This window comes from Anguilla anguilla, chromosome 6 (assembly GCF_013347855.1).
Source record: "Anguilla anguilla isolate fAngAng1 chromosome 6, fAngAng1.pri, whole genome shotgun sequence".
Lineage (NCBI taxonomy): Eukaryota > Metazoa > Chordata > Actinopteri > Anguilliformes > Anguillidae > Anguilla > Anguilla anguilla.
Window position 1 is genome coordinate 2031799 of NC_049206.1, and position 27923 is coordinate 2059721.

Below are 27923 nucleotides of genomic sequence, written 5' to 3' on the forward strand. Positions count from 1 at the left end.
CATCCCCCATAACAGTCTACTCAACCCTGCTGCTCCACTTCTGCCCTCAAACTGTTACTTATCCCCCAACTCATCCCCCTATAACAGTCTACTCAACCCTGCTTCTCCACCTCTGCCCTCAAACTGTTACTTATCCCCCAACTCATCCCCCTATAACAGTCTACTCAACCCTGCTTCTCCACCTCTGTCCTGTCCACTGTTTACAGACTTCCTGTTTCTTTACTACTTGAAAGTAATCAGCGTTTACAACAGAGGAAGGCGCACACGTTTAAACCCATCCTCCTTTCTTCTGATTGCTCGTCCCTTGTTTGGAGCTGTACGTGCATCTGTGTATATTTTGATATGTTTGTACTTTTTTTTGCACTGTGGTGAATGTTCAGCTCGCGTGTCCTGACTAAACGCGATTGAACGTGCTCTGTGCACCCCTACTGACCCTGAGAACAGGTGACTCCAGTCTTCACATGTAAAATAAGCTTAAGAGGCTGCTATTAAACTGAAATGAAACAGCTCAGTGATGCTTGTATTGGGTCTGCTTTTTTTGGGCGGAGTGCAGTTTTATGTGAGACTTTGCAGTGACTTGCCTTGAATAGCTGGTGCTGTTTGTGCTGCCAGGGTTACCTCTCACCGATGTTCTGTGTGCTAAACTGGTGCAGATATGCAGACTGTGGGTGCGAGAGCTCTTTGCTTCAGTTTATTTGTGTTTATTGCACACGTGATCTCAGTTTTGATCATGGATGTTCTCAGGCCTAATGCACATCCGGAAACCAACCATGTTCATTTCACTCCGTTTTTGATGGCCTGGAGGCAAAATTGTACATTAAAGCATACAATTGTGTTTTTATTATGGTTTTAATTTGATCTATAAAGATGGCGTTCCATATGCTGTTTCCCTTTCTAAGTGTTCTTCAGCGCAAAAAAAAACTGATAAAACAAGAATGTATCTACTTGGAATCACTCGCAGGGTTGCACTGAATCACACTGCCCAGTTCGAAGCGCAAACACAGGGGAAGCGGATTAAAACGCTGAGCTCTGCCGTGACCGCAGAACCAGCTCGCGTTTATTTTGCTCGTATGGCAGCCCTGGACTCGCTGTCGAAGGGAGCCGTTTATCCAAAGTTAAACCGTTAAACGTTGGCCGGCCGCCGCTGCCTCAGACCTCCACCGTCTCGAGGACGGTTCTGTTTCCGCGCCACTCCCGAATCAGAGAATCGGAATCAGAATCAGGTTTATTGGCCAAACATGCTTTTTACACATGTAAGGAATTAGACTGCGGTTCACGGTAACTACTCACGCTGTACGTACATTCAACAATGTCAACAACAACAATGACAAACAACAACAAGAGTAGGTTTTACCTACAGAAAGCAGTAGTGCTATCACGCACATCAGTAAAGTGCGTTGTGCATGTGCGTTGAATAAATATGTAATAAATATGAGCAGTGTATGAATAAATTATCGCACAATGAACATGGCTGTGGGTATGTACAACTATGTTTGATTGAAGACTCCTGAGGGGCAAAGTGAAGGGGGGAGAGGACTTTAGGCGATGCCTTTCGGACCGAACCAAGTACAACCTGCACTCTTGACTAACCTCTGACGTCATCAAAGCAGAGCGGGACGCACATTCAGCATCTGACCTCGACTCTGCAGAGAGCTAGAGCTTTGACCTTTGCCTCAAACTGAATTGAATGAACAAACCGGACGAAGTGTCTGCATATTGACTTTTGGTTAAACAATTCATACCAGAATCTGAATACAGACTGATCCACTTTTTTTCAGCAACTCTCACGTTTGTACTAGCCTATATAGTGTGTGTGTGGTCGTTTTAGATTAATGGATGGTTGCAGATGCAAATAACTGTTTACCTGTAGACATTTGTAATTTCATCTTTCATTGTTCTACCAGATTATTCAAATACATTTTCATCTCTTCCTCTGTATGACTTCTCCAAAAGAAGAAAAAAGGGTACAGGGTAATCACCATCACAACTCCATCAGCCTGGGGCTATTGCGTGTTGCTAGTTTGCTGGTGGAGGAAGCACCGTCCACGCGTTGCGCCCCCGTGCCGCGGATTCCGACTTTTACCGACTTTGTTCGTCTGTTTCCGCTCTAGTCCTGTCCCCACGCTTGTATATCCCACATTCGTGTCTCCCAGCTCTCCGCGGTGCTGGAACATGGCTGTGCGGGGCGGTGAAAGTTATGTGCTGTGAGATAGGAGGCATCAGGGGGGAAGAGGGGGAGAGGAATAACTGTCTGATGCCAGGGTTAAAGCGGATAGCAGTTCGAGGAAACCGAGCTTTTCGTCCTGTCATAACGCGAGAAGTTCTCGGTTAACTTCGAGAAATCTGGAAGCGTGGAGAAAGTATTTTTTGCGGGTAAGATAAAAAAAAAACATTTTTATTCAATAGGAATGTAATGTTTGCCGAATTGTAAAATAATGGCGGAGAGCATACATATGTGCATGGATGTTTATATGTTGCATTGGGATACAATGTTAGTAGCTGGTGCTGCAAAAAATCTTGGTTGTGCGTCAGACTTTATAGATGCGTAGAGTTTAGGAAGCTAGTTTAGCCATGGATAACTTTGCAACTTGTAGCTGTATGTGTCTAGAGTGCGGATTGCAGTTCGCTACTGCTGATGCCCGAGCAACGTTACATATACTGCCATGCAAATAACATTATTGACACCGGAACTAACCGTGTGTTAAGGAACATTTTTTCCTAATAACGGGAACCGTCTCGCCAGCTCGGTAGATTACATGCATTGACACGTGGCTCCCTAACTTTTCTGTATTATCCATAACATCCTGGCGAACAGAAACCTGGGTTTGGGCATTTCGCATCGGTGGAGGGAAAACCATGCAATTAAAACGTTCGAGAAATAGCTAGCTGACGTTAATCTTGTTGGCCACTTTACTGAGGGTACTCTCTCCAACATCTGCGTAATCCTTAGAATAGCCAACAAGGGAAACTTGCGTTCGGCCAGACAGCCAGATATTACCTGAATAGCCGATACCATGAACTTATTACGGATAGGCGTAACTGGCTGGACGAACTGATTTGCAGGGAGTTTCCACGACAGGTTTATGTTGTAATAATAGATCTTTAGCTAGTGAAAAGCTGTGATTGGTTTTATAACCAAACACATCTCTGGCCGCTTTGAAGTTCGCCGGATAAAAATCGTGCGCAATAAGAGTTGGCCACGTTACGCTTAAGGGCAAAACAGTTGACAAGATTTGCTTTGCCGTAAAGAATAACGTTAACGTTAGTAAACTATATATACCCAGCTGGTCAAGCAATTAGAATTAATGCACATTTCTCTGTATAGTCTCGACAATGTGTTTAACGTGAAATGGCGCGTTCTGACTATTTGTTTCATATTTAATATTTTTACAGTAAGTTTGGCTAGTTGCATCTGATTTAATTTAATGTTAATCTAAAACATTAGCTAACGTTGAGCATTTGACGTGGGAAAATATCCTATGAGGAATATCTCAAAGCAAACGAAGCCAGAATGAATCAGCACAACACTTTGTTAGCAAAATTATTTCAGAATTTCACATTCGTGCATACCGGGATTCGGTAACGTGACTACCTGTCTGCGTTCAGTCTGAGCCGACCGCGTTGGCTGACCGGTTAGGAGACAGTGGGGGATGGTGTGTGTTATTTTAAACGATTCGAACAATCAGTCCATAGTCTCGGGAGAACGCACAGAAGACTGTTACCATATGTCTATATATTTGCAACCCCCCCCCCCCCCCCCCCCCCCCCCGTAGTTTTTAATTATTTCCGTCGATAACAGAAAGCCAAACTATTTCGTCATAGCTCGTTATAGTCAAAGAAACGACTGACAATTGAAATGAACTATTCCGCCTTTTATATTATTGTGCATTATTCAGTTACATTTTTACTGGCGTTTTTTTTAACAAGACGCGGCTATATTTCAAAGTATAATTTTACTTTTAACGTCGTTTTCTCTTCACAGAACCGTCTTCTACACATTCCCAAGTGTCCGCATCTCCTGTCAGTACAAAGCGAAACACAAGTCGGATAAAATCTGGTAATGTGGAGCAAGACTGTAGCTATACGTGTTTTTGAAGGTAAGATCCTACTCGTTTAACTCACCTGGAGGGACGTCTCTGGTCTGGCGTACGGCGTATATATTAATAACACAATGTTAAGGTTAATAATACAATATAAAGGAAACGTTAAAATAGACCTACTCACATTTTAATGAATGAAGCAACTGTCGGCCTGAAAGTATCCAAAATGGGACAGAAGTAATGAAGATTGACTGGCAGTTGGTGTTTCACAATTTTTTGGGGGAAAAAAGAATAAAGGTATACTTGACAATTTTTAAAATCTGGTCACATTTATTGCTTTTGTCACGCAAATGTAGAATTAGCGTGTTCCCTGGATGCTGGTAATCCAAGTGTAAAGAAGGTGGAGTTACGAGGTCAGATGCTTGATCACTGCCTAGATACATTTTCTAATATTAGAACATTTCCTTGATTTGTTGGAGCCACTCTGGTGATTCCTCCTCACGTGGTCGCACGCCGGCCAATAGGAATCCAGGAGACCGCTTTGCTTCTCTTCCCGCTAGCAACAGCGGCTTTCCTATTATTTATTTATTTATTTATTTACTCTTTTTTGCGCGGATACTCCTGTGAACAAAGTGCACCCTACAAACCAGGGAAGTGGGGAGAGGGAAGGAGGGAGAGATCAGACCAGATCAGGTGGAGAAGGCGCACTGCTGCTCAGAGAAACGGTCCTTGCTTCCCCGGTGCTGGACTATAGCAGTGGAGATGATGCTCATCCCTTTAAGTTGTGGGACTGGTTGTACCGGTGGCATTTGAGTTTCATTTATTTTAATTTAATTTAATTTAATTTAATTTAATTAAAGTTTTACTTTTTTTGACATCAAGAAGACCATGACGACACTGAAAAAGTGCCGAGCTGGCGGGAGAATCAGCCATGTCGACGGCGAGGTTGAGTTTAAATAAAATGGAGGGTGTGTGGGGGGGGGGGGGGGGGGCGGTAAAGATGGATTTTTTCGGAGGGGGGGGGGTGAGATGGCGTGAGAATGGCTGGCTCTGGTTGGGCTTGCCGGTGCCACGTGTTCGCTGGCACTTTCTTTTCCACCGCCCCCCCCCCCCCCCTCCCCGCACCCAGCCGCCCTCCCCCCCCCCACCCCCCCTTCCGGACGGAGGTTGTTGGAACTGCAGTCCTGCTGTGCCGTGCCGGTCCAGTTCTCCGTGCCCAGAGCTGGGGGGTGAGTGTTACCCTGCGAAATGCCGTCTGTGTGGATAGCCTTTACGGAGAGCGCTTTCGCCGCCGAACCCCCGTCCGCTCTCGGGAAGGGGGCGCCTGGCGAGGGCCGTCGACCCGCGTCCTTGTGAGCTGCGTCTCGAGTGCGAAGACGTGTTTTTGGGTGCTGGGGAAGGAGAGGTAGGGGAGTTGGGCTAGTTTATCACTTCTAATTTTGGGGGGAAACAAACGGAAGAGTGAGTTCCCTCCAACATCCTGTTGAGGCGATGCCCTGCTTGGGTTTTTTTTTTTGTCTTGTTTTTTTGGGAGTGAAAGAATCTGCAGTTTTGAAAGAGGATTTTGTTTTTTTGGGGGCTGGGTGGTGTGATGCTGTGTCGTGTCGTTGCTGTGTTGAGCTTTCGAAGACCAACCTCCATTTTAAAGGTCGGTTGCGTGTTGTGATTGCGCTTTTCATTCCGATTCATCACGGGGCGGAACATATCACCGAAAACACCCTGAATCTCCTCTCTCCCACTCCCCACAAAAACTCAGTGGTCTTCTCCCTCTCTCCCTCTCTCCCTCTCTCTCTCTCTCTCTCGAATCTGTGACTCATCGCTTTGTGAGTAAAGCCTCTCTCATCTTAACGCAGGGAAAGAGGTCTGGAACAACATGGCGGTTGTAGCTCTGTCGCACCCCCCCCCCCCCCCCCACTGTAGCGTAATCCTTCAGGTTCCCTGATCCCTCGCACGGTGCGCCATTTTGGTCTTGGTCTTCCGCTGTGAAAACCCTCAACATCACCTCTGCCCCCCGGGCCGAAAAACCCCACACCCGTCAGAGACGCCCACGGGCCACCGCGCTACCCCGGGCTACTCCTTCCCCCGTCCCCAGGACGTCCCGTAGACCTACGGAGGGCCGAACAGGGACAGCTCTCCCCCCCCCCCCCCCCCCCCCCCCCCCCCCCCCCCCCCCCCCTGTCGGGTCCCTGATGCGCTCCTGCACTGCGCCATTTTGGAGGGGGGGAAACGAACGAGTTGAGTGTTCACCAGAATCTCACCGTTTCTGTCCCGGATGATTGATTTGAAGCTGGAGGTCCGGGGATGGTTTGGAGGTGTGTGGTCCACAGAAGCATTGCCCTACTTCTCCTCTGTGGCGTGGATCCTTCTGGTTCTGACCACCGAGCCGATCGCCCGGTTCTGCAGTTGAAAGGGTGCCTTTTACCGTGACTCAGTCTTAAAGATAGAAGACTCCAGAACACAGCTGCACCAGCCGTTGGAAGGTGTTGGAAGTCCTGACAGAAGTGCAATGCAGGTCCTGTAGATTATTTATCATCGGTACCAGAGGTGTGGTGCACAAGAGTTGAGTCCTTTTATGGCATTTTTCTGGTTTCTGGTTTCTGGTGGTTGGAGTGTTTGCAGAGAGAATATGAGGATCTTTCTGCAGCAGGGACCCGATTCTAAAGGTGAATTTAAAAAAAATGTTTATTTGAAGGGTGTATGTTTCTCAGTTGGTATTAGTTTATCTTTAGCACATTCAGATTTAAGTTCAGATGTAATACAGCCTGTCTGCTTTAGCTCACTTGATCTCAATCAAATGCTCGTGTGGAGGAATTTGTAAGTACACCGAACTGTGCGGGAAAGGGAGGGGGGGAGGGGTGGGGGGGCGGTGGAGGATCCCGACCCGTCTTTGGAATTCTGTCTCTCCCGAGAAGAGGGAGGCCTCGTTTTCCGGGATTTCCTCCTCCCGGTCTCTGGGAACGCCGACGGTCGCAGAAGCCCCGGGAACGTCTGTGCCTGTGGGGCCACGCCGGACCCGTTCCGCCTCGGGTCTGACAGGGTCGGGTCTGTCGGTTCTGTCGGGTCTGTCGGGTCTGACAGGGTTGGGTCTGTCGGTTCTGTCGGGTCTGTCGGGACTGACAGGGTCGGGTCTGTCGGGTCGGGTCTGACAGAAAGCTGGGGAAGTGCCGCACAGCCAATGGCTGTGTGTTCCCCCTCAGGAAGGAGCCGAGCAAACTCTGCCCATCACGCGATTAACCCCCTCTGCACCACCAGCCTGTGACAACGAGCGTTGCTTAGTATACCTGTGTCTGCTCTGTGTGTTCAGGGTCTGCAGGGCCTGCTCTGTGTGTTCAGGGTCTGCTCTGTGTGTTCAGGTTCTTCTCTGTGTGTTCAGGGTCTGCAGGGTCTGCTCTGTGTGTTCAGGTTCTTCTCTGTGTGTTCAGGGTCTGCAGGGTCTGCTCTGTGTGTTCAGGGTCTGCAGGGCCTGCTCTGTGTGTTCAGGGTCTGCAGGGCCTGCTCCGTGTGTTCAGGTTCTCCTTTGTGTGTTCAGGGCCTGCTCTGTGTGTTCAGGGTCTGCTCCGTGTGTTCAGGGCCTGCTCTGTGTGTTCAGGGTCTGCAGGGCCTGCTCTGTGTGTTCAGGGTCTGCTCTGTGTGTTCAGGGCCTGCTCTGTGTGTTCAGGGTCTGCTCTGTGTGTTCAGGGCCTGCTCTGTGTGTTCAGGGTCTGCTCTGTGTGTTCAGGGTCTGCAGGGTCTGCTCTGTGTGTTCAGGGTCTGCAGGGTCTGCTCTGTGTGTTCAGGGTCTGCTTTGTGTGTTCAGGTTCTTCTCTGTCTGTTCAGGGCCTGCTCTGTGTGTTCAGGGTCTGCTCTGTGTGTTCAGGGCCTGCTCTGTGTGTTCAGGGTCTGCTCTGTGTGTTCAGGGCCTGCTCTGTGTGTTCAGGGTCTGCAGGGTCTTCTCTGTGTGTTCAGGGTCTGCTTTGTGTGTTCAGGTTCTTCTCTGTGTGTTCAGGGCCTGCTCTGTGTGTCCAGGTTCTTCTCTGTGTGTTCAGGGCCTGCTCTGTGTGTTCAGGGTCTGCTCTGTGTGTTCAGGGTCTGCAGGGTCTGCTCTGTGTGTTCAGTGTCCGTACTGGTGCAGCTCCAGAAATAGAGGAAATGAGATTCCACTTCGGTCTTTGCTCGTTGTTGCTTTTGCGACCGTATGTATCACTTGGCAGAGGCGCAGTCGTTCTCCTCGTTATATTAACCGAACACTTGCTGTTGTGTCTCTTCGGGACTTTTTATCTGCATTTTCACATTTGGATCCGTTTGCAAGTGGAACAGAGTTTGTGCGATGGGGCGAGTTTGTGCGATGGGGCGAGTTTGTGCGATGGGGCGAGTTTGGCTCCATCTCAGTGGGTTGTGCTAATGTGACATTTGCTTAAGTGAGATCTTTTGATGTTGGAATCTGACGGGTTTAAACGTTGCACTGAATCATTCTTTGTTACCATGTTACTTTCTCTTGTGGGTGTAAAATGGCCGCAGTTGGCGCACGCTATTTCAAAGCTTTCTTTGCGTTTCCCCTGGAGACAGCGAGGAGCTTTTATATACTGTGGAGCACAGGTCTGTTTGTGTGTGTGTGTGTGTGTGTGTGTGTGTGTGTGTGTGCGTGTGTCTGTGTGTGTGCGTGCGTGCGTGTGTGTGTGTGTGTGTGTGTGTGTGTGTGTGTGCGTGTGTCTGTGTGTGTGCGTGTGTGCGTGTGTGTGCGTGTGTGTGTGTGCGTGTGTGCGTGTGTGTGTGTGCGTGTGTCTGTGTCTGTGTGTGTGTGTGTGTGTGTGTGTGTCTGTGTGTGTGTGTGTGTCTGTGTCTGTGTGTGTGTGTGTGCGTGTGTGCGTGCGTGTGTGTGTGTGTGTGTGTGTGTGTGTGTGCGTGTGTGTGCGTGTGTGCGTGTGTGTGTGTGCGTGTGTGCGTGTGTGTGTGTGCGTGTGTCTGTCTGTGTGTGTGTGTGTGTGTGTGTGTGTCTGTGTGTGTGTGTGTGTCTGTGTCTGTGTGTGTGTGTGTGTGTGCGTGTGTGCGTGTGCGTGTGCGTGTGTGTGTGTGTGTGTGTGTGTGTGTGTGTGTGTGCGTGTGTCTGTGCGTGTGTGCGTGCGTGTGTCTGTGCATGTGTGCATGCGTGTGTGTGTGTGTATGAGCAAATTTGGATGCCCAGGTAAAATGATCCTGGGGGGTCTAGCTTAATGTATGTTTGCGTATATGGGGGTGTGGTTTAGTGTGTGTTTGGGTATAAGGGGGTGTGGTTTAATGTGTGTTTGGGTATATGGGGGGTGTGGTTTAATGTGTGTTTGGGTATATGGGGGGTGTGGTTTAGTGTGTGTTTGGGTATAAGGGGGTGTAGTTTAGTGTGTGTTTTGGTATAAGGAGGTGTGATTTAATGTGTGTTTGGGTATATGGCGGGTGTGGTTTAGTGTGTGTTTGGGTATAAGGGGGTGTAGTTTAGTGTGTGTTTGGGTATAAGGGGGTGTGGCTAAATGACATTGTCTCCTTTCCCATGCCCCCCAGGCCGTGCCACAGAAGAGCTGTGAAGGTTTAAGAGGAGAGCGCCCCCTGCAGGAGGAGAAAATCAGACTCCCCCACCTGGAGAGACCCCTCCCCCCTACCCAGCCTGGGCCCTGTTGTAGAGAGCCCCCCACCCTGCTGTAGAGGGTCCCACCCCATCCCACCCAGGCCCTGCTGTAGAGAGCCCCCCCACCCCACCTGGGGGCTGTTGGAGAGGGCCCCCCCCGACCCCACCTGGGGACTGTTGCAGAGGCCCCCCCACCCCACCCCATCCAGGCCAATCTGTAGAGAGACCCCCCCGCCACTGCTGGAAAGAGCATGCTGTCCTCCTGGTCCCTCTGCTCCATCGTCTGGTTAAACAGGGGCTTCAAGCTGAGGAAACGGCCTTCTCCCGCCAACACAGGCCAGGCGTGAGCGACTCCCGCGTCAAACCCCGCCCCCTTCCCCCTGGTCCCTCCTCCCGGCCCCTCCCCCTGGTCCCTCCCCCCCCGGCCCCAACCCCTGGCCCTGCGCACACTTGCCGTGCCCAAGCCACGCCCACTTCTCAGACGGCCATGCTCATAGGCTTCGGCTGATTTGGGGGGCGGGGGGGGGGCGTGTGCAGCAGGAATCGGTTCCATCTGCCTCCGTCCCTCTGAACACCCCCGCCAGCCCCAGACAGTTGGAACCTTCCGGAATATTTTTTTTATCTTTTTAAGATAAAAAACATTTATTTTTTTAAAGTGTTTTTTTTTGCCTGGTGCACGTTCGTCTGACAAAATGGCCGCCAAAGGATTGCAGTGCGGGGCGTTGTATGCCTGCGGAGGGGACCGGGAGGAAGACCTTTCCCTGCAGACTCAGGACGTCCTGCCGGACAGCAGGGCGGCGCCACGGGCGCCGGGGGTGGCGGGCGCCCCGGGGGGGGAGGAGCAGCGCCCCCAGCTGGTGGGCTGGATCCCGGGGGCCGCTGAGCAGGGGGGCCAGAGGGACCCTTTCCCCAGCAGCTGTGCCCAGTATCAGGAGCCTGTGATGATGTCGCCGCCGTCCAATCAGCCCCGGCCCCAAAGACCCCTCCCATTGACACCCAGGCCAGCCCCGCCCCCATTACATACAGGTAAGGCTCTAACCCCCACCTGCATGTCTCTGGTGTCATATAAGTGGCCATATTATGTGCATTTTAGGCTCATTGTTCAGCTGGGGAAACGCTGAGAGTGTTCTGGAGACAGGAGCACAGGTCTTGGACCCCTGGCCGCGAGGGTGGGGGGAGTGGGGTGGCGGGGGTGCGGGCAGGGGGGGTGGCGGGGTGGTGGGGAGTGTTTGTGGGTGGCCCTACGGCCTGAGATCTCCCCTTAAAATGGGGGGGCTGCAGGACATCAGCAGGCTGCCCCGCCCCATACCAGACCGGCTTTGGGAAACAGAGAAGAGTCATAAACCAGCCACGCCGGGCCGCCAGCGGGGTGTTTATCCCCCAAATCGGGGGAGGCTTCCAAAGACTCTGTGGGAACAGCGTGCTTTTAGGGGAAAGGTGAGCAGCCGTGAAGGGCTGGGTGGAACACTGTGCTCTTGTTAAAAACCTCAAACCCCAAAGTGAGTAAACCGGAGAGATCCAGTGTGTGAGCCCTGCTCAGGGTTCCAGGAGCTGCCTTCGGTTTGGTTCTGTCTGTTCTTATTCGTTCGGTCGGATTTGGTGAGGTTTTGTATCTTTGCCCCCCCCGCTGAACTGACCCCCACTTAATATCCCTGAACAGCTGCCAGTGTCTGGTTTGCTGTGAATCGAACGGTGTTAGCCTAGGGATAGGTGTGCCAGCCTAAAGCCAGTTCAGGAGAAGCTGTGTCAGGCTAACGCTGGGTCAGGATAAAGCTGGGTCAGGCTAACATTGGGTCAGGCTAATGCTGGGTCAGGCTAACGCTGGGTCAGGCTAATGCTGGGTCAGGCTAATGCTGGGTCAGGCTAACGCTGGGTCAGGCTAACGCTGGGTGAGGCTAATGCTGGGTCAGGAATAGGTGGCCCTGTGAAGGCCAAAATGAGTGTATGAGCTTGTCGCCGGGCAGACTGAGCTCACTCACTGCTCTGCTCCAGCAGCAGTGTTTTTATTGGCTGAGAGTCCTGCCTCTGGCCCCATGGCCGTGAGGCCCCCCCTCCCGCCCCACCGCCCCCCCCCCCACTCACCGTCTCCAGGCAGCCATAAAGTGCTGGAGCGCAGTCTTTCTCAGAACAAGCCCCCCCCCCCCCCCCAGGCCCCCGCCCGCCCTGAGCTGAGACTCAGTCCCAGGGTAGTAGCTTTCGAAGAATCGCCTGTTGGGCGGGGGTGGGGTAAGGGGGGGGTGCCTGTTTTAGCTCTCCCCCAAATTTACGGCTTCCATGTGTGTGTCTGGCGCTCAGCCCTCTGTGTGCTGAGAGGGGGAAGAGAGGGAGGAGAGGGAGAGAGGGAAGAGAGGGAGAGAGGGGAGAGAGGGAGGAGAGGGTGGAGAGGGAGAGAGAGGTAGGAGAGGGAGGAGAGGGAGAGAGGGAAGAGAGGGAGAGATGCCTTTTTTACTATCTCTGTTTCTTGGCCTGCTGAGCTTGTAGAAATGCCATTTAAAAAGGAAAAAAAAGTCTCCTGCTTAGAGTTAAGGTCCATTTCAGCTCTGGTTTGTGCATGTGTGTGTGTGTGTGTGTGTGTGTGTGTGTTTTAATTTATAAGTGTTTTTATAAGTGCTGTATAATTAAAGTTTATTATTTGTTAGTCAGTGTGTGACGTATGTGTGTGTGTGATGGTACAGTGTGTGAGTGTGTGTGTGTGTTTTTGTGATGGTACTGTGGGTGTGTGTGTGTTTGTATCAGTGTTATCAGGCATTAGGGGAAAGTGCAGCAGGTGGAAATTCCTTTGATAACCATTCAAAGTATAAATCTTTAACACCCAGAGTTAATGACCAATCAGTGATTGACAGCTCTGCCTGTTTTGGGATGGTAGACGCCCCGCCTGGCCATCCCCACCCAAAGCTATCGCTCTGCTCTGCGACCAATCGACGCGTTCTTTCCGTCTTCTGCTGCTGAAGTAACGGAGGTTCTGATTGGTCACAGGAGTTTCTGGTGCTGTTACCAGTACGCCTCCTGCTGCCTTACTGCACTCGGTCGCTCCCCAGTATGGAATGTCCTGGCTTCGATGGTCCGAGGAAAGTTTCGGAGTTAAGAGCGGGAGTCGAGCAGCTGGTGAGTTTTAAAGGGTGCGTCGCCATCCGGCGTGCAGACGGGTAGATGGACGGGTGAGGTGGCAGCCCCACGACGAGACGATCCCGACGGAAAGAATCGGGGTCGTCTCATTGGTCGGACGAGCCACGGGTTTGACAGTGAGCGATGACGACGTGGGAGTAACGGCTGGACTGGCCCGGTGGAATTTCAGTCTGCGTGACATCACTTCCTGTGGGGCGTACCTCCTCGGTTCCAGTGGGGCCTGTAAACTCACGAATGGCGTCAGTTAACCGGGCGTGAGCGGCCAGCTGTCGGCTCGGTATGAATCCCGCGTCTGAAACACGCCCCGCTCTGTCTGACAGGACGAGCAGAGCATGTACCCTCCGTCGCCCTGTCCTGTCTGAAGGGACGAGCAGAGCATGTACCTCCGTCTTGTTTTCGACTCTTAATTGGATTCAGACCCGTCTTTTTTTTTTTTTCCAAAGCTGTGCTTGTCTGGCTTGGAGACGTGCTGGCTGTGCGTTTGAGCGAGCGGGACTCTGTGAAGTCGATCGTGTGAAAGCTGAAAGCTCATTGGCCAGGCGGAGGCTGTTTGTGTGGCCGCGGGTCTTCGATGGGAGGTTCAGCGGCGTTGGCGGAAGTGGCGGTGGGACCCTGCCCAGCCCGCCGTGCGTAATGCGCGCTCCTGAGGTCACGTGATCGCAGCGCTCACGCTCGCTCGCTGCTGGCACGGCACGTGTTTACCTGCAGACGGCCCTGGCTGCCGCCGCTGCGATCTGATTGGTTGGTTTCTTTCCCATAAGTGAGGATGACTTCAAGGCTGCAGCTGTGTTCTCAGAAAACCGTCTCCCTTCTCCTGAAATCCACAGCACTGGGCTGAGAGCTGTGTGTGTATGTGAGTGTGTGTGTGTGTGTGTGAGTGTGTGAGTGTGTGAGTGTGTGTGTGTGTGTGTGTGTGAGTGTGTGTGTGTGTGTGTGCATGTGCATGCATGTGTGTGTGTGTGTGCGCGCGTGTGTGTATGTGAGTGCATGCATGCATGCATGCGTGTGAGGATGTGTGTGTGTGTGTGTGTATGTGAGTGCATGCATGCATGCATGCGTGTGAGGATGTGTGTGTGTGCGTGTATGTGTGTGCATGTGTGTGTGTGTATGTGTGTGCATGTGCATGCATGTGTGTGTGCGTGTGTGTGTATGCATTTGAGCATGTGTGTGCGTGTGTATGTGTGTGCGTGCATGCGTGTGAGCATCTGCGTGTGTGTCTGCATGTGCGTACGTGCATGTGTGTGAGCATGTGTGTGTGTGTGTGTATGCGTGTGCGTGTGTGTGCATTTAGGTTTGGTTTTGGCTGTTCCTGGTGTCTGCTGGAGGTTTGGAGGTTTGGTGGTTTGGGAGGCGTGGGGGAGGGGAACTGGAGGAGGGAGAGTGAGGGGGGAGAGAGAGAATAGAGAGGGAGAGAGAGAGAGAAAGAGGGAGAGGGAGAGAGGAGGGAATATTTTATTTCCTTTAAACATCTTTTTTTGCCCTTTTCTTTTTCCTGGAAAACCAGGGCTCACCCACAAAGGCCTTTGAGAAAAGAAGTTTGCACTCGAGTTTCCTGGCTCCAGCTGCACCACTCAGCACTGCTGGGGTCAGGGGGAGGGGGAGGGGGGATGGTTTGTTATGCTGGGGATGGGAGGATGAAGAGGAGGAGGAGGAGGATCAGGCACTGTAGAAAGACAGATTGGAAAGCTGGAGGGGGGGTGTGTCAAAGGCAGGGGGTTTGCAGAGAGGAAAGGATAGAATAAGGGAGAGAATGAGTGAGAGAAAGTGAGGGAGTGGGGGAGAGGGGAAAGAGAAGTGGAGTGGGAGATGGAGAGGGGTGGTAGGAGGGGGAGGAGCAGAGAGAGAGGGAGCGAATGTGGAGTCGGGTGGGTTACTGAACGCTGCTGAACCCTACTGAACACTGAAATACACACAGCTCCAACAGAACCTCTAAACCCTGCTGAACCTTGAGATACACATAACTCCTACTGAACCTCTGAACCCTGCTGAACCTTGAGATACACATAACTCCTACTGAACCTCTGAACCCTGAGATACACACAGGAGTTGAGAATACCCTCAGATATTTTGATGTTTAACCCTTATTGTGCCACAGAGCATAACAGATATGTCATTCTTAAGTGGAAACTGAAAACATACCTTTTTAATCTAGCTTATATCTAGCAGCACTGTTTTTAGCACTGTTTTTTATTATTTTTATAAATTTTTTTATTTTTGTTTTTACTGATTTCTTTGTCTGCATTTTCTGTATTCTGTATTTTTATCTTTTCAATTCTTTGTAATTGCTTTGATGCTAAATGTAAAGCACTTTGAGCTACATTTTATGTACGAAAGGTGCTATATAAATAAAGCTTATTATTTCTTTTACAGCTATTTCCCACCTGATGCTGACAGAGCAGTTCTCACCCCCAGAACCTGCCCCCCCTTTTCTGGTGAAGTTGGTAGAGGCGATCGAGAAGCAAGGTATGATGGGAAAATGCCTTAGAGTCATTGGTGGTTTCATGGTCAGTGTTGTGGTGATGGCAAGTTTGCAGGAAGTGAAGCACCTCTGGGAGTCTGTGTCCTGTTTAACACGGGTAAACTACAGTCTGTCCCATCTTTAAAACACTTTGGACAACAGTGCTGGCGTTAGCCACAGCCTTGTCCAGTTTGGCGGTTTTTCTGTTGAGGGACTACTGTTATCGCTTTTTTATGGAAATCAATATTCTGTTAATGCGTTTTGGCACCACCTGGTGGTAACATGGTTATTGCGGGTAGGTTAGGGGAGCTGCTTGCTCATGTTAGCGGGATGCATTATCAGCCTAGTCAGAGTTAGAAATGGCTGTTTGATTTATGGTCCAGCTCGCTCTTTCGACGGTGGATGGTAGCATTGTGATGCTTGGCAAACGTTCGCGGATAGAGAAGTTTGGCGCGATGTCAGCTCCTGGCCCTCGGCCTGAGTGATTGTAAGTTAATGGCGTGTTATTACTGGCTCAGAGATGCAGGGGACTGTGGGGTGGGGCCGGCTGAGAGGGCCCCGGAGAGCCATCAGTTCTGAAGGCGTTTCTGCAGAGATTCTTTATTTTACCCAGCGACACACTGCTGGAGTTTAAATCATGTGATAGCGTTTTATCCAATAAGGGGCTGACCCGGAAGTGTCTCTCTGGAGAGCATAGTCACGCGATTGGCTCGTGTGTCGGTGGTGACTAACGACCCTCTGTAGCTCCGCCCCACTCTGGGGTCCTTAATGTCTGCTGATTGGCTGATCCAGGCTCAGCAGTAGCAGTACACGGGTGGCTAGGGGTTGCTATGGTAACTGAGAGGCAAACTCCTACCCCTGTTGCAGGTCTGGACTCTGTGTCCCTGTACAGGACGTCCTGCCCCAGCACCACCGGGGGTCAGAGGCAGAACTCAGACTGCAGTAAGTTTGGGATCTCTCCATGTGGCCCATCCCGCACTGGGGCAGGGGTCCTTTTCCCGGAACTGTCCACATCCTGTCGAATGAGTCGCGTGTCTCTCACTGCAGAGCTGCCGGGGGTGGAGCCAGGATCATGTGATGTCCAGCTTCTCTCGGAGGCTCTGATTGGCTACCTGCGCGACCTGCCCTCCCCCGTCATTCCCTACTCCGTCCACTCGGACCTGCAGGCCGCAGTGCAGCAGGCAGCAGGTAGGGGGCGCCGTGACTAAGCAGCAGTGCAGCACTTAGGGAACTCGGCTCAGGAACCGGGAGGTTGCAGGTTTTACTCCCAGGTGGAAATCATGAGGTGGGTTTATACCATACAAGATAAAATCATCAGGCAATTTTCAACAAATGAAATAATAAAATATTCATCCACCTTAGTAATGCTTTAATTACACAATAGCATTCAACTCTGCTGTGTTCTGCATTCATGATTGCATGTGCCTCAGTGAGCTTGCAGGACTCTGTGGAAGCGCAGCCATGCTGGGGGTGTCTGTCTGCAGGCGGGGGTGTGGTGGACGTCGCTGGGCGTCTGCGTGCAGGCGGGGGTATGGTGGACGTCGCTGGGTGTCTGCGTGCAGGCGGGGGTGTGGAGGACGTCGCTGGGTGTCTGCGCAGGGTCCTGCAGTCCCCGGCTGTGCCCCTGCAGAACCTGCTCACCCTGCGCTACCTGCTCAGGCACCTGGGCCAGGTGTGCTGCCACTCAGAGAGGAACGGCCTGGACGCCCGGGCCCTGGGCCGAACCTTCGGCCCCCTGCTGTTCCACAGCCCCGCCCCCCGGTCAGTTACCCACGGCAACCGACAAACACTGCCAGAGCAGCATCCAGAGCCAGAAATACCTGAACTAAAGAGATAAGGTAGGAAGTGCTGGGATCTGATATGTTCCTGACTTTGACAGCGTGGGGGCGGAGCCTGATTATGGAAGCATGGGGGCGGAGCCTGATTATGACAGCGTGGGGGCGGAGCCCGATTCTGACAGCGTGGGGGCGGAGCTCGCTGCACAGGTGCTAGAGAAGATGCTGGTGGAGAGGGTCTGGGAACTGGAGCTGATCCCTCCAGGTGAACACCTGAAAACACAGCATGCACCCCGAAAACACCCTACACACACACACACACACACACCCCAAAGCCATTATACTCACTCAAACACCCCCCTACACACACACACACACACACACACACACACTGACACACTGACACACACACACACACACACACCCCAAAGCCATTATACACACCCCCCTTAAGTACACACACACACACACACACACACACACACCCCAACGCCATTATACTCACTCAAACACCCCCCTTACACACACACACACACACCCCAACGCCATTATACACACCCCCCTTAAGTACACACACACACACACACCCCAAAGCCATTATACTCACTCAAACGCCCCCCTTAAGTACACACACACACATACACTTGCTCATGCACTCAAGTATGCACACACACACACACACACACACACACATACATGTGCACGCACACACAATGCATTCCGCATACATACACACACAAGCAATGGTCTTGTCAGAATCAGCATGCTTGCCTACTTTTGAGTATACATCTTGTATACTCAATAGTAGGCAAGTGCGCTGATTCAGACATAGCCCATACCTGAGCTTTTAGCAGTGATAATCTGGCCCATGCAATATTGATGCCCCCCCCCCCCCCCCCTTTCCTGTTGGCTCCTTCCAGCTCTTCCTCCTAAACCCCCCAAGAGCGAAGCCGTGACCCCCCCAGCCATGGCCAACGGCAGCAGCGGTGGGCTGAGTGAAGCGGAGTGGTACTGGGGTGACATCTCCAGGTAAAGCTGGCCCAGACTCGGCGCCACTGGCGGTACAGACCCTGTCGCCTTCCGCTTTCTGGACCGGTTCCGGAACTGGTGTCACTCGTACGTATCGACCCCTTACTGGAAACAACGCCAAGCATGTGGCTATTCACAAGAAAACAAACCGGTCGTCTGTACGCGCGCGTGTGCAAGACAATGCACCGAAGTTTATATCATGTGATCGCGTTTCATCCAATAAGGGGTCGACTGAAAGCGGCGGGCGAAAGGTTTTGCATGGGAAACACGTTTGTGTCCCAGCTGAAACTCTCTAACGCCCCCACCCGCCCCTCTGGTGTTCCAGGGAAGAAGTGAACGAAAAATTGAGAGACGCCCCTGATGGCACCTTTCTAGTCCGAGACGCTACCAGCAAACTGAAGGGGGAGTACACGCTGACACTCAGGTGAGACTGATCCCAGCACAGTACACACTGACATTCAGGTGAGACTGATCAGTGAGACTGAGCCCTCACAGTACACACTGACACTCGGGTGAGACTGATCAGAGAGACTGATCCCAGAACAGTACACACTGACACTCAGGTGAGACTGATCAGAGAGACTGAGCCCAGTACACACTGACACTCAGGTGCGACTGATCAGTGAGACTGAGCCCGGTACACACTGACACTCAGGTGAGACTGATCAGTGAGACTGAGCCCTCACAGTACACACTGACACTCAGGTGAGACTGATCAGTGAGACTGAGCCCTCACAGTACACACTGACACTCAGGTGAGACTGATCAGAGAGACTGAGCCCTGCACAGTACACACTGACACTCAGGTGAGACTGATCAGTGAGACTGAGCCCAGTACACACTGACACTCAGGTGAGACTGATCCCGGACTGATCCCAGTACACACTGACACTCAGGTGAGACTGATCCCAGTGCACTCGCTCACTTACTCTCTCTCTCTCTCTCTCTCTCTCAGGAAAGGGGGGAATAATAAACTGATAAAGATCTTCCACCGCGGGGGCGGTTATGGTTTCTCTGAGCCGCTCACGTTCCTCTCGGTGGAGGAGCTGATTAACCACTACCGGCAGCAGTCTCTGGCGCAGCACAACGCCAAGCTGGACACGCGGCTGCTGTACGCCGTGTCCCGGCACCAGCAGGTACCGGCCACGCCCCTCCAATCACATCCTCCAATCACAGCTTTACACACTCAAACACCAGCAGGTACCGGCCACGCCCCTCCAATCACAGCTTTACACACTCAAACACCAGCAGGTACCGGCCACGCCCCTCCAATCACAGCTTTACACACTCAAACACCAGCAGGTACCGGCCACGCCCCTCCAATCACATCCTCCAATCACAGCTTTACACACTCAAACACCAGCAGGTACCGGCCACGCCCCTCCAATCACATCCTCCAATCACAGCTTTACACACTCAAACACCAGCAGGTACCGGCCACGCCCCTCCAATCACATCCTCCAATCACAGCTTTACACACTCAAACACCAGCAGGTACCGGCCACGCCCCTCCAATCACAGCTTTACACACTCAAACACCAGCAGGTACCGGCCACGCCCCTCCAATCACATCCTCCAATCACAGCTTTACACACTCAAACACCAGCAGGTACCGGCCACGCCCCTCCAATCACATCCTCCAATCACAGCTTTACACACTCAAACAAGACCAAGCGCTGGCCACGCCCCTCCAATCACATCCTCCAATCACAGCTTTACACACTCAAACAAGACCAAGCACCGGCCACGCCCCTCCAATCACATCCTCCAATCACAGCTTTACACACTCAAACACCAGCAGGTACCGGCCACACCCCTCCAATCACATCCTCCAATCACAGCTTTACACACTCAAACAAGACCAAGCGCTGGCCATGCCCCCCCAATCACATCAACCAATCACAACTTTACACACTCAGACAGACATGCTCCCAGACACACACACAAACACACCACACACACAAACACTCATACACACACACACACACACACACTCAAACAGACAGACATACTCCCAGACACACACACACACACACACTCTAATGTGCAGTGTATTGTGTTCTCAGGACCAGTTGGTAAAGGAGGACAGTGTGGAGGAAGTGGGCGTGCAGCTGAAGGTTTATAATGAGCAGTACCAGGAGAAGAGCCGCGAGTATGACGTGCTGTACGAGGAGTACACCCGCACCTCACAGGTAGGCCCCTAACCCGCACCTCACAGGTAGGCCCCTAACCCGCACCTCACAGGTAGGCCCCTAACCCGCACCTCACAGGTAGACACCCTAACCCGCACCTCACAGGTAGGCCCCCTAATCCACACCAAACAGATAGGCCCCCTAATCCACACCAAACAGATAGGCCCCCAAACTCGCACCTCACAGGTAGGCCCCTAACCTATGCCTCACAGGTACACAGGTAGACCCCTAACCCACACCTCACAGGTAGGCCCCTAACCCTCACCTCAGAGGTAGGCCCCTAACCCACACCTCACAGGTAGACCCTCTACATGTAATTTGTGGAAACTGGAATGGAACCGTCCACCCTGCCTGAAGGGTTAATGAGATCTGTCACTCACAGAAAACTGTGACCCCATCCCTGTGACCCCATCCCTGTGACCTCTGACCCTGTGACCTCTGTCAGGAGCTGCAGATGAAGCGCACGGCCATCGAGGCCTTCAACGAGACCATCAAGATCTTCCAGGAGCAGTGCGAGGCACAGGACCAGCACGGCCAGGAACTCAGCAGGGAGGAGATACAGCGGTGTGTGTGTGTGTGTGTGTGTGTGTGTGTGTGTGTGTGTGTGTGTGTGTGTGTGTGAGAGTGTGTGCATGTGTGTGTGTGTGTGTGTGTGTGTGTGAGTGTGTGCATGTGTGTGTGAGAGTGTGCGTGCGTGTGAGTGTGTGTGCGTGCGTGTGTGAGAGTGTGTGCATGTGTGTGTGAGAGTGTGCGTGCGTGTGAGTGTGTGTGCGTGCGTGTGTGTGTGTGCGTGTGTGTGTGTGCGTATGTCTGTCTGTCTGTCTGCGTGTGTGTCTGTGCATGTGTGTGTGTGTGTGTGTGTGTGAGAGAGTGTGCGTATGTCTGTCTGTCTGTGTGTGTGTGTGTGTCTGCGTGTGTGAGTGTGTGCATGTGTGTGTGAGAGTGTGCGTGCGTGTGAGTGTGTGTGTGTGCGTATGTCTGTCTGTCTGTGTGTCTGCGTGTGTGAGTGTGTGTCTTTGTGTGTGTGTGTGCTTATGTCTGTGAGTGTGTGTGTGTCTGCTCTGTGTATCTTGGATGTCTTAAAGAGGAACACAATACAAATATATACGTATAATCTGTTTGTTAACTCAGCTGCGTATTTCTGTGTGTGTGTGTGTGTGAATGGTGAAAAGTAAAACCCGACATGGACTTCCTGGCTCCCGCAGAATGCAGAGTAACTGTGAGAAGCTGAAGTCGCGGGTGACGGAGATCCACCACAGCAAGGAGCGGCTGGAGGAGGCTCTGGAGCAGCAGGCTGCTGAGAGCCGTTTGATTGACAGCAGGATAAACAGCCTGAAGCCCGACCTCATCCAGCTCCGGAAGATCCGAGAGCAGTACCTGGTGTAGGCCCCGCCCCCCCCCCCGCTCACCTGTGCACTCACCTCTGTGGACATTCTCACCTATACCCCAACCTGTATGCACATATACACACACTCACATAGCTGCTTACATGCAGATATATACCTACCTACCTGCTTAACTACACACACTCCCTTTCATGTGCACCTGTGCACACCTATACACACCTATACACCTCCCCATCAGCTGGAGTGTTGTGATGCATGATGGGAGATGTAGTTCTGTTCTTTTGCAGTTGGCTCACGCAGAAGGGCACGAGACAGACACAGATCGATGAGTGGCTGGGCATCAAGACCGAGGCTGAAGAGTGAGTGTGTGAGTGTGTGTGAGTGTGTGTGCAAATGAGAATGTGAGTGTGTGTGTGTGTGAGTGTGTGTATGTGTGAGTGTGAGTGTGTGAGTGTGTGTGCATGAGTGAGTCTGTGTGTGTGTGAGTCTGTGTGTCTGTGTGAGTCTGTGTGTGTGTGTGTATGCGTGCGCGTGACTCTTTCTGGGCACTCGAATGTGCTATATTGACATAACTATAACAGGATACTTGTATTACCAAGTCATCTGGAAAAAGGTGTAACAAAAATTGTCTCATGCATTCTCTCTCCTTCCCTCTCTCTTCCTCCCTCTGTCTCTCTCTCTTCCTCCCTCTGTCTCTCTCCCCCCCTCCCTTGCTCCCCTCAGCCTGTACTCTGTGATGGAGGAGGATGAGGAGGAGGCCCTTCCTCACCGCGACGAGCTCACCTGGTACGTGGGGAGCGTTAGGCGCTCGCAGGCCGAGGACCTGCTGAGGGGCCGGAGGCACGGAACCTTCCTCGTCCGCGACAGCCAATCACAGAAGGGCTCCTTCGCCTGCTCTGTGGTGTGAGTGTCACATGACCGGGCCGGAGGCCGTCAGTCACTGACTGGCGGTTTTACTGGGAGACGATTTGCAGCTTTGGCCTGTCCTGTCTGTCAGCGGCAAGGACGGCCAGCAAAGATACTGTGGCCTCACCAGATACTCCGCTCCTGTTTTCCGTTTGTCCTCTCTGCTCTTTATAGCTCTGGTTGTAACAGGAGGTCTTGGTGCTGTGGTACGGTACAGGATGCTCATTGCTGCAATGCTATTCTTGGTCACGGCAATAAAAAAATACTATAAAAAAAGTAATAATAATAATAATTCCAAAATAAATTAAAATATATTCATTAATAATTTCTGAACTCTCTCTCCCTCTTTAACTCCCCCCTCTCTCTCCCCCTCCCCCTCTGTCTGTCTCTCTCTCTCTCTCTCCCGTCCCTTTCCCCCCTCTCCCTCTCCCTCTCCCCCCCCCCCCCCCCCCCGCAGCGTGGATGGAGAGGTGAAGCACTGTGTGATCTATAAGACGGTGACGGGCTACGGCTTCGCGGAGCCGTATAACCAGTACGGCTCCCTGATGGAGCTGGTGCTGCACTACCGCGGCGCGTCCCTGGTGCAGCACAACCGCACGCTGAATGTAACCCTGTCCTGCCCCGTGTTCAGCCGGCGCGGCGGCGGCGACACACACAGCCCCTGAGAACTACACTACCCACGAGCCTTTGCGCTCCAAACCAATAAGCACATGCGTTCCAGAAGCTCTCTGGTGCTTCTTTAAAAATAATAATAATAATAATAAAAAGAACTCCTGTCAGGGACTAAAAGGACCCAGGAAACCATTCAGAGAGGGGGGGGGCAGGCAGACGGGCGGCCGCTGCTGAACAGGGGGGGGGGGGGCTGGGGGGGGGGGGGTTGGTTGTTGCCAGGTCAGGTGTTTTGGGGAACCCTCTACAGTTTAGAAGGGGCCTTAGTCCGCAGCTTTGGGCCTTTGAACCTCTCAGAGAACAGGAGAGAGAGCGACGGACTGAACACTGCAGATCCAGGCACTTATTTAGAGCATTTCATGCCAATGATGCTGCTGTGCGTCTGATTTTATTAATTTTGGCATTCTGTTTGGTGGACAGGAAGTTTGTCGAGCTACTTCCTGTAAGAGGCTGTGAGGAGCGGAGGGGCCTCAGTGACGTCTCCTCTTGTTTTATGGTGTGGAAGCCGTGTTGAGGGTCAGTGGTGGGGGGGCTGGACTGACGTCAGGTTTATTTCCACTGATGGCTTTTGTGTGGTCGATCTATAAGCAGGTGGAACGGTTCGAACAGGATCCCTGTGCCCCCCCCCCCCCCCCCCCCAAAAAAAAAAAACAATTTTTTCTACAATTAATCCTGTGTCTGTGGAGACTGCCCGTGCCCGAGCTTAGCAGCAGGATGAACAGGAAGCTTTCATTCTGACCTTTGACCTTTACCCTACGACTCATGCGTTTTGTAGGCGCGTTTTGAAAAAATCCCTTTTTTGAGACGCTTCCTCTTCCTCTTTTAGGTTATTTTAACACGCGCTGATTCGCCGAACTGTACTTACGAAGCATCGTTATGAAAATTGTAAAAAGGAAAAAAATTAACCTGAAGTAGAATAATGCCTGTGAGGCCGTTTGAGTGACAGGTGAACCTGCCCACTTCCTTTCTCGTTTGCAGTCCTGCTGAAACCTGCTGCATGCTGTCAGGTGGACGCTGGCCAGCCAATCACGTCTCTCTCCTGAAGCACAGATAAAACTGCTGCTGCTCTGTACGCAGACGCAGTGGCGTGAGAAATCTCCAGAAAAACACAGAACTTTAAAAAAAAAAAAAAAAAAAACAATAACTAGAAGAACAGAGAAAGCATGGAAACTGTACTTTAGATGTATTATGTAAGCACTTAGTACTAGTACTGTTAACAGTGTGTACGTGTATGTATATGCACACATATAGTTACATATATTTATATTTATATATATATATATAATACATATATATTTACAAAGAAATTAACAAACCCGTCTGCATCTCTGTTTGGGGTATTGTCTGTCTCCGTCTCTTGTGTTTCTTTTTGTAAATTCTTCAGTCGGGTTAAACACCGTTCACCTGCTGGCAAGTCAACTTCTAACTTCTTTTTTTTATTATTATTTTTTTAGGAAAGACAACCAATCAAAACTTGAATCTGAGGTCATGTGACATGAACATGATGGGCGGGGTTGCGTCGCGGCGTGGGGTTGGGGGGGGCGGGGCAGCAGGATTTGGTCTTTCCAGCACTAAAATGCCTGATTCAGCTGATGACTGACACCTTTCAGAAAAGTCTGGACAACTCTAATTGCGGCTTCTTTCCGTAATTAGGCCCTCGGAGTGTTTCCACTAAACACTTAAAAAGAAAAAAAAGGATCGACCCGGTACTTCTACAAATGAAATCTGTCATTCGTTATGGGTTGAAGCTGAAGTTGGATGCCGAGGTTTCATAGTGATGACGGATGAGGGCCTGTGAGGATGATTTTTTGAACGTTTACTGGAGGGCCTCGTTTTTACGGATAATTACGGCGGCTGCGACCGCGACCTGTACTGTTCGCACTTTTTTAGGGAGTTGGAAAAGCCGATAGCGATGGAGTTGTCTGAAGTGCCTTCTGTCATTGGCTGTCATTTTTTCTACGGTTTCATCGCTTGGCTTGTCGAAGGTTCCAACCCCCGTGGCCCTGATCCGATCGCGAGTCATTTCTGGCGTTAATTACACCTGTCAGTCAGCAGGGAGAACTGACGCACTGTTACCTCTCAAGGCTTTTGCCGCTAATTTGTGTGTGTGTGTGTGTGCGGGGCTTTCTGGGAACGATGGCTCTCTGGCTCCAAATTCTCCCCTTTTTGAAGGGCTCATTGCCCGTTTCTGGGGTTCATGGCTGTGTTTTCCATGGTTGCTTGAATATATTACATTCAGTTCAGCTGAATGCACTGGATTCAGGTCGAATCAGGGACTGTTAAAACCACACTCCTTGTATCGAGAGAGCAGTAAGTCCACTGCCGTTTCAGAAAGACAGACGTTGTCCCCAAAATTCCAATTTTAAAGTTGTATTTTGCATCTTAGGCTCGGCTCTTTTGTTTAGCTGTCTCGTGAATGAGTGTAGAATTTATGCTTGCACTCACTGGTTTGGAAACCTGTTGAGGATAAAATTATTTGATTGACAGTGTGGCACAAACCACAGCGCGACCACTACCGTACGAGGATAATGCACTTTGTCTTACACTTTACAATTCTGTAAAAGTCTTATGATAACGAACATCATATCCTTTGTTACTCCTTTTCATAATAATAACGTGTAGCTATGAGGTTCTAAAATATCGCGACGTTCAATCTGTCATGAAGGTGGCAAGCGACATTGAACCGATTACTGGAGCGTGATTGGCTATGGAATTCAGCTCTAGGTGACCTAGCCTAGCAGGCCATGTCGAATTAGTCCAGTTGTTAGGTTTGTAGACGAGCTGTAATATTGAAATAAAGCTCAGAAGATTGAGAATGGTGCAGCCTAATAAAGTTTTTTGCGTTTAAGTGTTATCATCATTGCGTTAACAGGTCGACTTGAGTTGTGAGTCTGAAATGCTTAATATGGAGAAACAAGGTTTATGGTGCTGGAAATAAAATGAAAATTGCTATTTTTCTACTCGGTTGAAAGCTCTTGGTTGAACTCTGTCCCCCCAATGAATGCGCTTCCAAAATTGGCGACGGTTGCCGAACGACTATTGTTACCAGAAGGCGGAATATTAGCTGGCCCAATGTAATGATTTGTAAACGGAAACAACAATTGTTTATTTATCATTTAGCGCGCGCCCTTTCCCCCGTTTGAGACACACGGAAAACAATGATATCAAATCTAGTGATTTCACTTTCCATGTTTGTGTTTCCACCGAGTGAGTGATAAATTTGGCTGGCTGCGCAAACGGAATATAAATATAATCATATGGCCTCTAGCCTTTAAATCTGCCGAATACACTGCTATAGAGATGCATCTTAAGTGTGTTTATATAATATAGGCTTCATTTTCTAATCTGTTTTATCGACAAGGAGCGCTTACCCAAGGTAGGCCGACATGTTTCTTGGGAAACGTGATTGAAATTCATGTTGGGTGACGGCTATCTGCTGAATATTGGTCATATCAATGCAATGACAACGAGGACGAAAATATTTTAGTTCCCGTTGGACTCAGTTTTAAATCATAGTTTTAAGTATATCTGTTTGTTTTGTTGTGTTCATTGTAACCACCGCATCTTGTGAAGTAGCTAAGCTTCAACGTTTTTCTTCCATACCTAAAGAATATGTATGCTTACTATCTATAATTGATAAAATGGGGGGAAATGTATTGTTTGTACATAAAAGGGGCTCATAGGTTTTCAATTACCCACCTCTCGCCCTTTTTCCTTTACTTGAACATTTTGATCATTTGGATGTTCGTTCATTGTACATGTCAGTGCTTCCTTAAAACTGTAGAACCACAAAATATGGTTTTATTTGCTGCTTGTAAAAATACAGGATTACCAGGAGCGACACGGGAATCCTTGGACTTTGTCTCTTGGAAGCCCAGTTGACTATTACACGTGTACAGTCCATAAAAAGAAATAACTTGAAATGGTCTTTTTCTGGACGATATAGGCTATTTGATGTGAAATAAAAGGTGATGTCTTGGAAGCACATGTCAAAGTAAATATGTGAAAACTGCGTATTTTCGCACCTGCGCGAAGTGTTAGTTTTACGCACGCGGAACCGGCTCCGTCTCGGCGTTGCTGAGCGACCCTTACCCTATCTTCTGCCAGTTTAGACTGACGGATCGCTTGACAACAGAGCGAGGTTTCAGGGAATAGGGTGGGCGATTGCAAAGTGGGGATTCAGTTTGACCTGCACTGAGAAAAGCCAAACTTTACCCTCGTATTTTAACCTGCGTTTGCGTCTGGGACAATGTTTGATCTCTGAAATCATTCGAAGTTGAAGCAGCCACAACTAGTAGGCTAGATATCGTGTGTTTTAAATATACATTTTTAAAACTGTCCTAGTCTTTCGCAGCACCAGTCTACTGGTTCCAAAACGCGTTGGGTGGTCCTGGCGGCCGAATCTTCCTTCCTTTGTAGAAAATACTTGGTTTTACCGTGCGTTTACCGTCAGAAAAAAACGAGCTTATTATGTTAACAAAATAACAGAATCTCTGCCGCTGTGATGAATGCCGCCAAGCGTGTTTGTACTGAAATGTGTGCCCTAGTCAGAGCTTCCCCTCCCGTCCACCTGGAGCAGGCCGTCAGAGACAGGGAGCCCTGTAGGCAGCTCAAGATTATTCTAGGTTTGCCGTGTGCACAATCGTTTTGTACTTAAGAGTATTTTGTGTGTGTGTGTGTGTCCAGTCTGTCATCAAATGCAGCTGTTTTTCCCTTCGGAGATCTCGTTTCAGTGTTGTGTTTGTCTCAGACTGGTATTCAGTTTTGTATGGTACTTCAAGAAGAATAAAACGATTATTAAAAGTAA

The 27923-nt window shown here is 50.6% G+C and overlaps 1 protein-coding gene and 1 long non-coding RNA gene across 10 annotated transcripts; one reads left to right on the forward strand and one right to left on the reverse strand.

Annotated features, from left to right (window-relative positions):
* Positions 1 to 3857: 3857 nt before the first annotated feature.
* LOC118228966 lies at positions 3858 to 4980 on the reverse strand. Its single transcript, XR_004765583.1, has 2 exons — positions 4225 to 4980; positions 3858 to 4018 (listed from the first exon to the last, which is right to left on the reverse strand). It is a non-coding gene; the product is annotated as an uncharacterized LOC118228966 (long non-coding RNA).
* Positions 4981 to 5181: 201 nt separating this feature from the next.
* On the forward strand, positions 5182 to 27923 carry LOC118228853 (phosphatidylinositol 3-kinase regulatory subunit gamma-like). 9 transcript variants are annotated; one of them, XM_035420367.1, is made up of 16 exons: positions 5182 to 5269; positions 9552 to 10641; positions 15112 to 15204; positions 16067 to 16141; positions 16247 to 16387; positions 16630 to 16960; positions 17079 to 17239; positions 17895 to 18003; positions 18329 to 18427; positions 18959 to 19139; positions 20070 to 20195; positions 20641 to 20759; positions 21401 to 21577; positions 21829 to 21900; positions 22265 to 22444; positions 22905 to 27923. In XM_035420367.1, exons 2-16 carry the CDS (start codon positions 10308 to 10310, stop codon positions 23110 to 23112), a joined length of 2406 nt encoding a protein of 801 aa, XP_035276258.1. In that variant the 5' UTR covers positions 5182 to 5269; positions 9552 to 10307; the 3' UTR covers positions 23113 to 27923. The 9 variants fall into 9 exon arrangements, with proteins under 9 accessions (XP_035276258.1, XP_035276259.1, XP_035276260.1 ...); XM_035420368.1 differs by lacking the exon at positions 5182 to 5269 and adding an exon at positions 5276 to 5445; XM_035420369.1 differs by lacking the exon at positions 5182 to 5269 and adding an exon at positions 6227 to 6599.

Coding starts and splice junctions, on each gene's coding strand:
- LOC118228853 (XM_035420367.1), top strand. CDS start 10,308: ATGGCCGCCAAAGGATTGCAGTGCGGGGCGTTGTATGCCTGCGGAGGG. Junction 16,142..16,246: donor GAGGCAGAACTCAGACTGCA/GTAAGTTTGGGA, acceptor CTCTCACTGCAG/AGCTGCCGGGGGTGGAGCCA. Junction 17,240..17,894: donor ACTGGAGCTGATCCCTCCAG/GTGAACACCTGA, acceptor GGCTCCTTCCAG/CTCTTCCTCCTAAACCCCCC.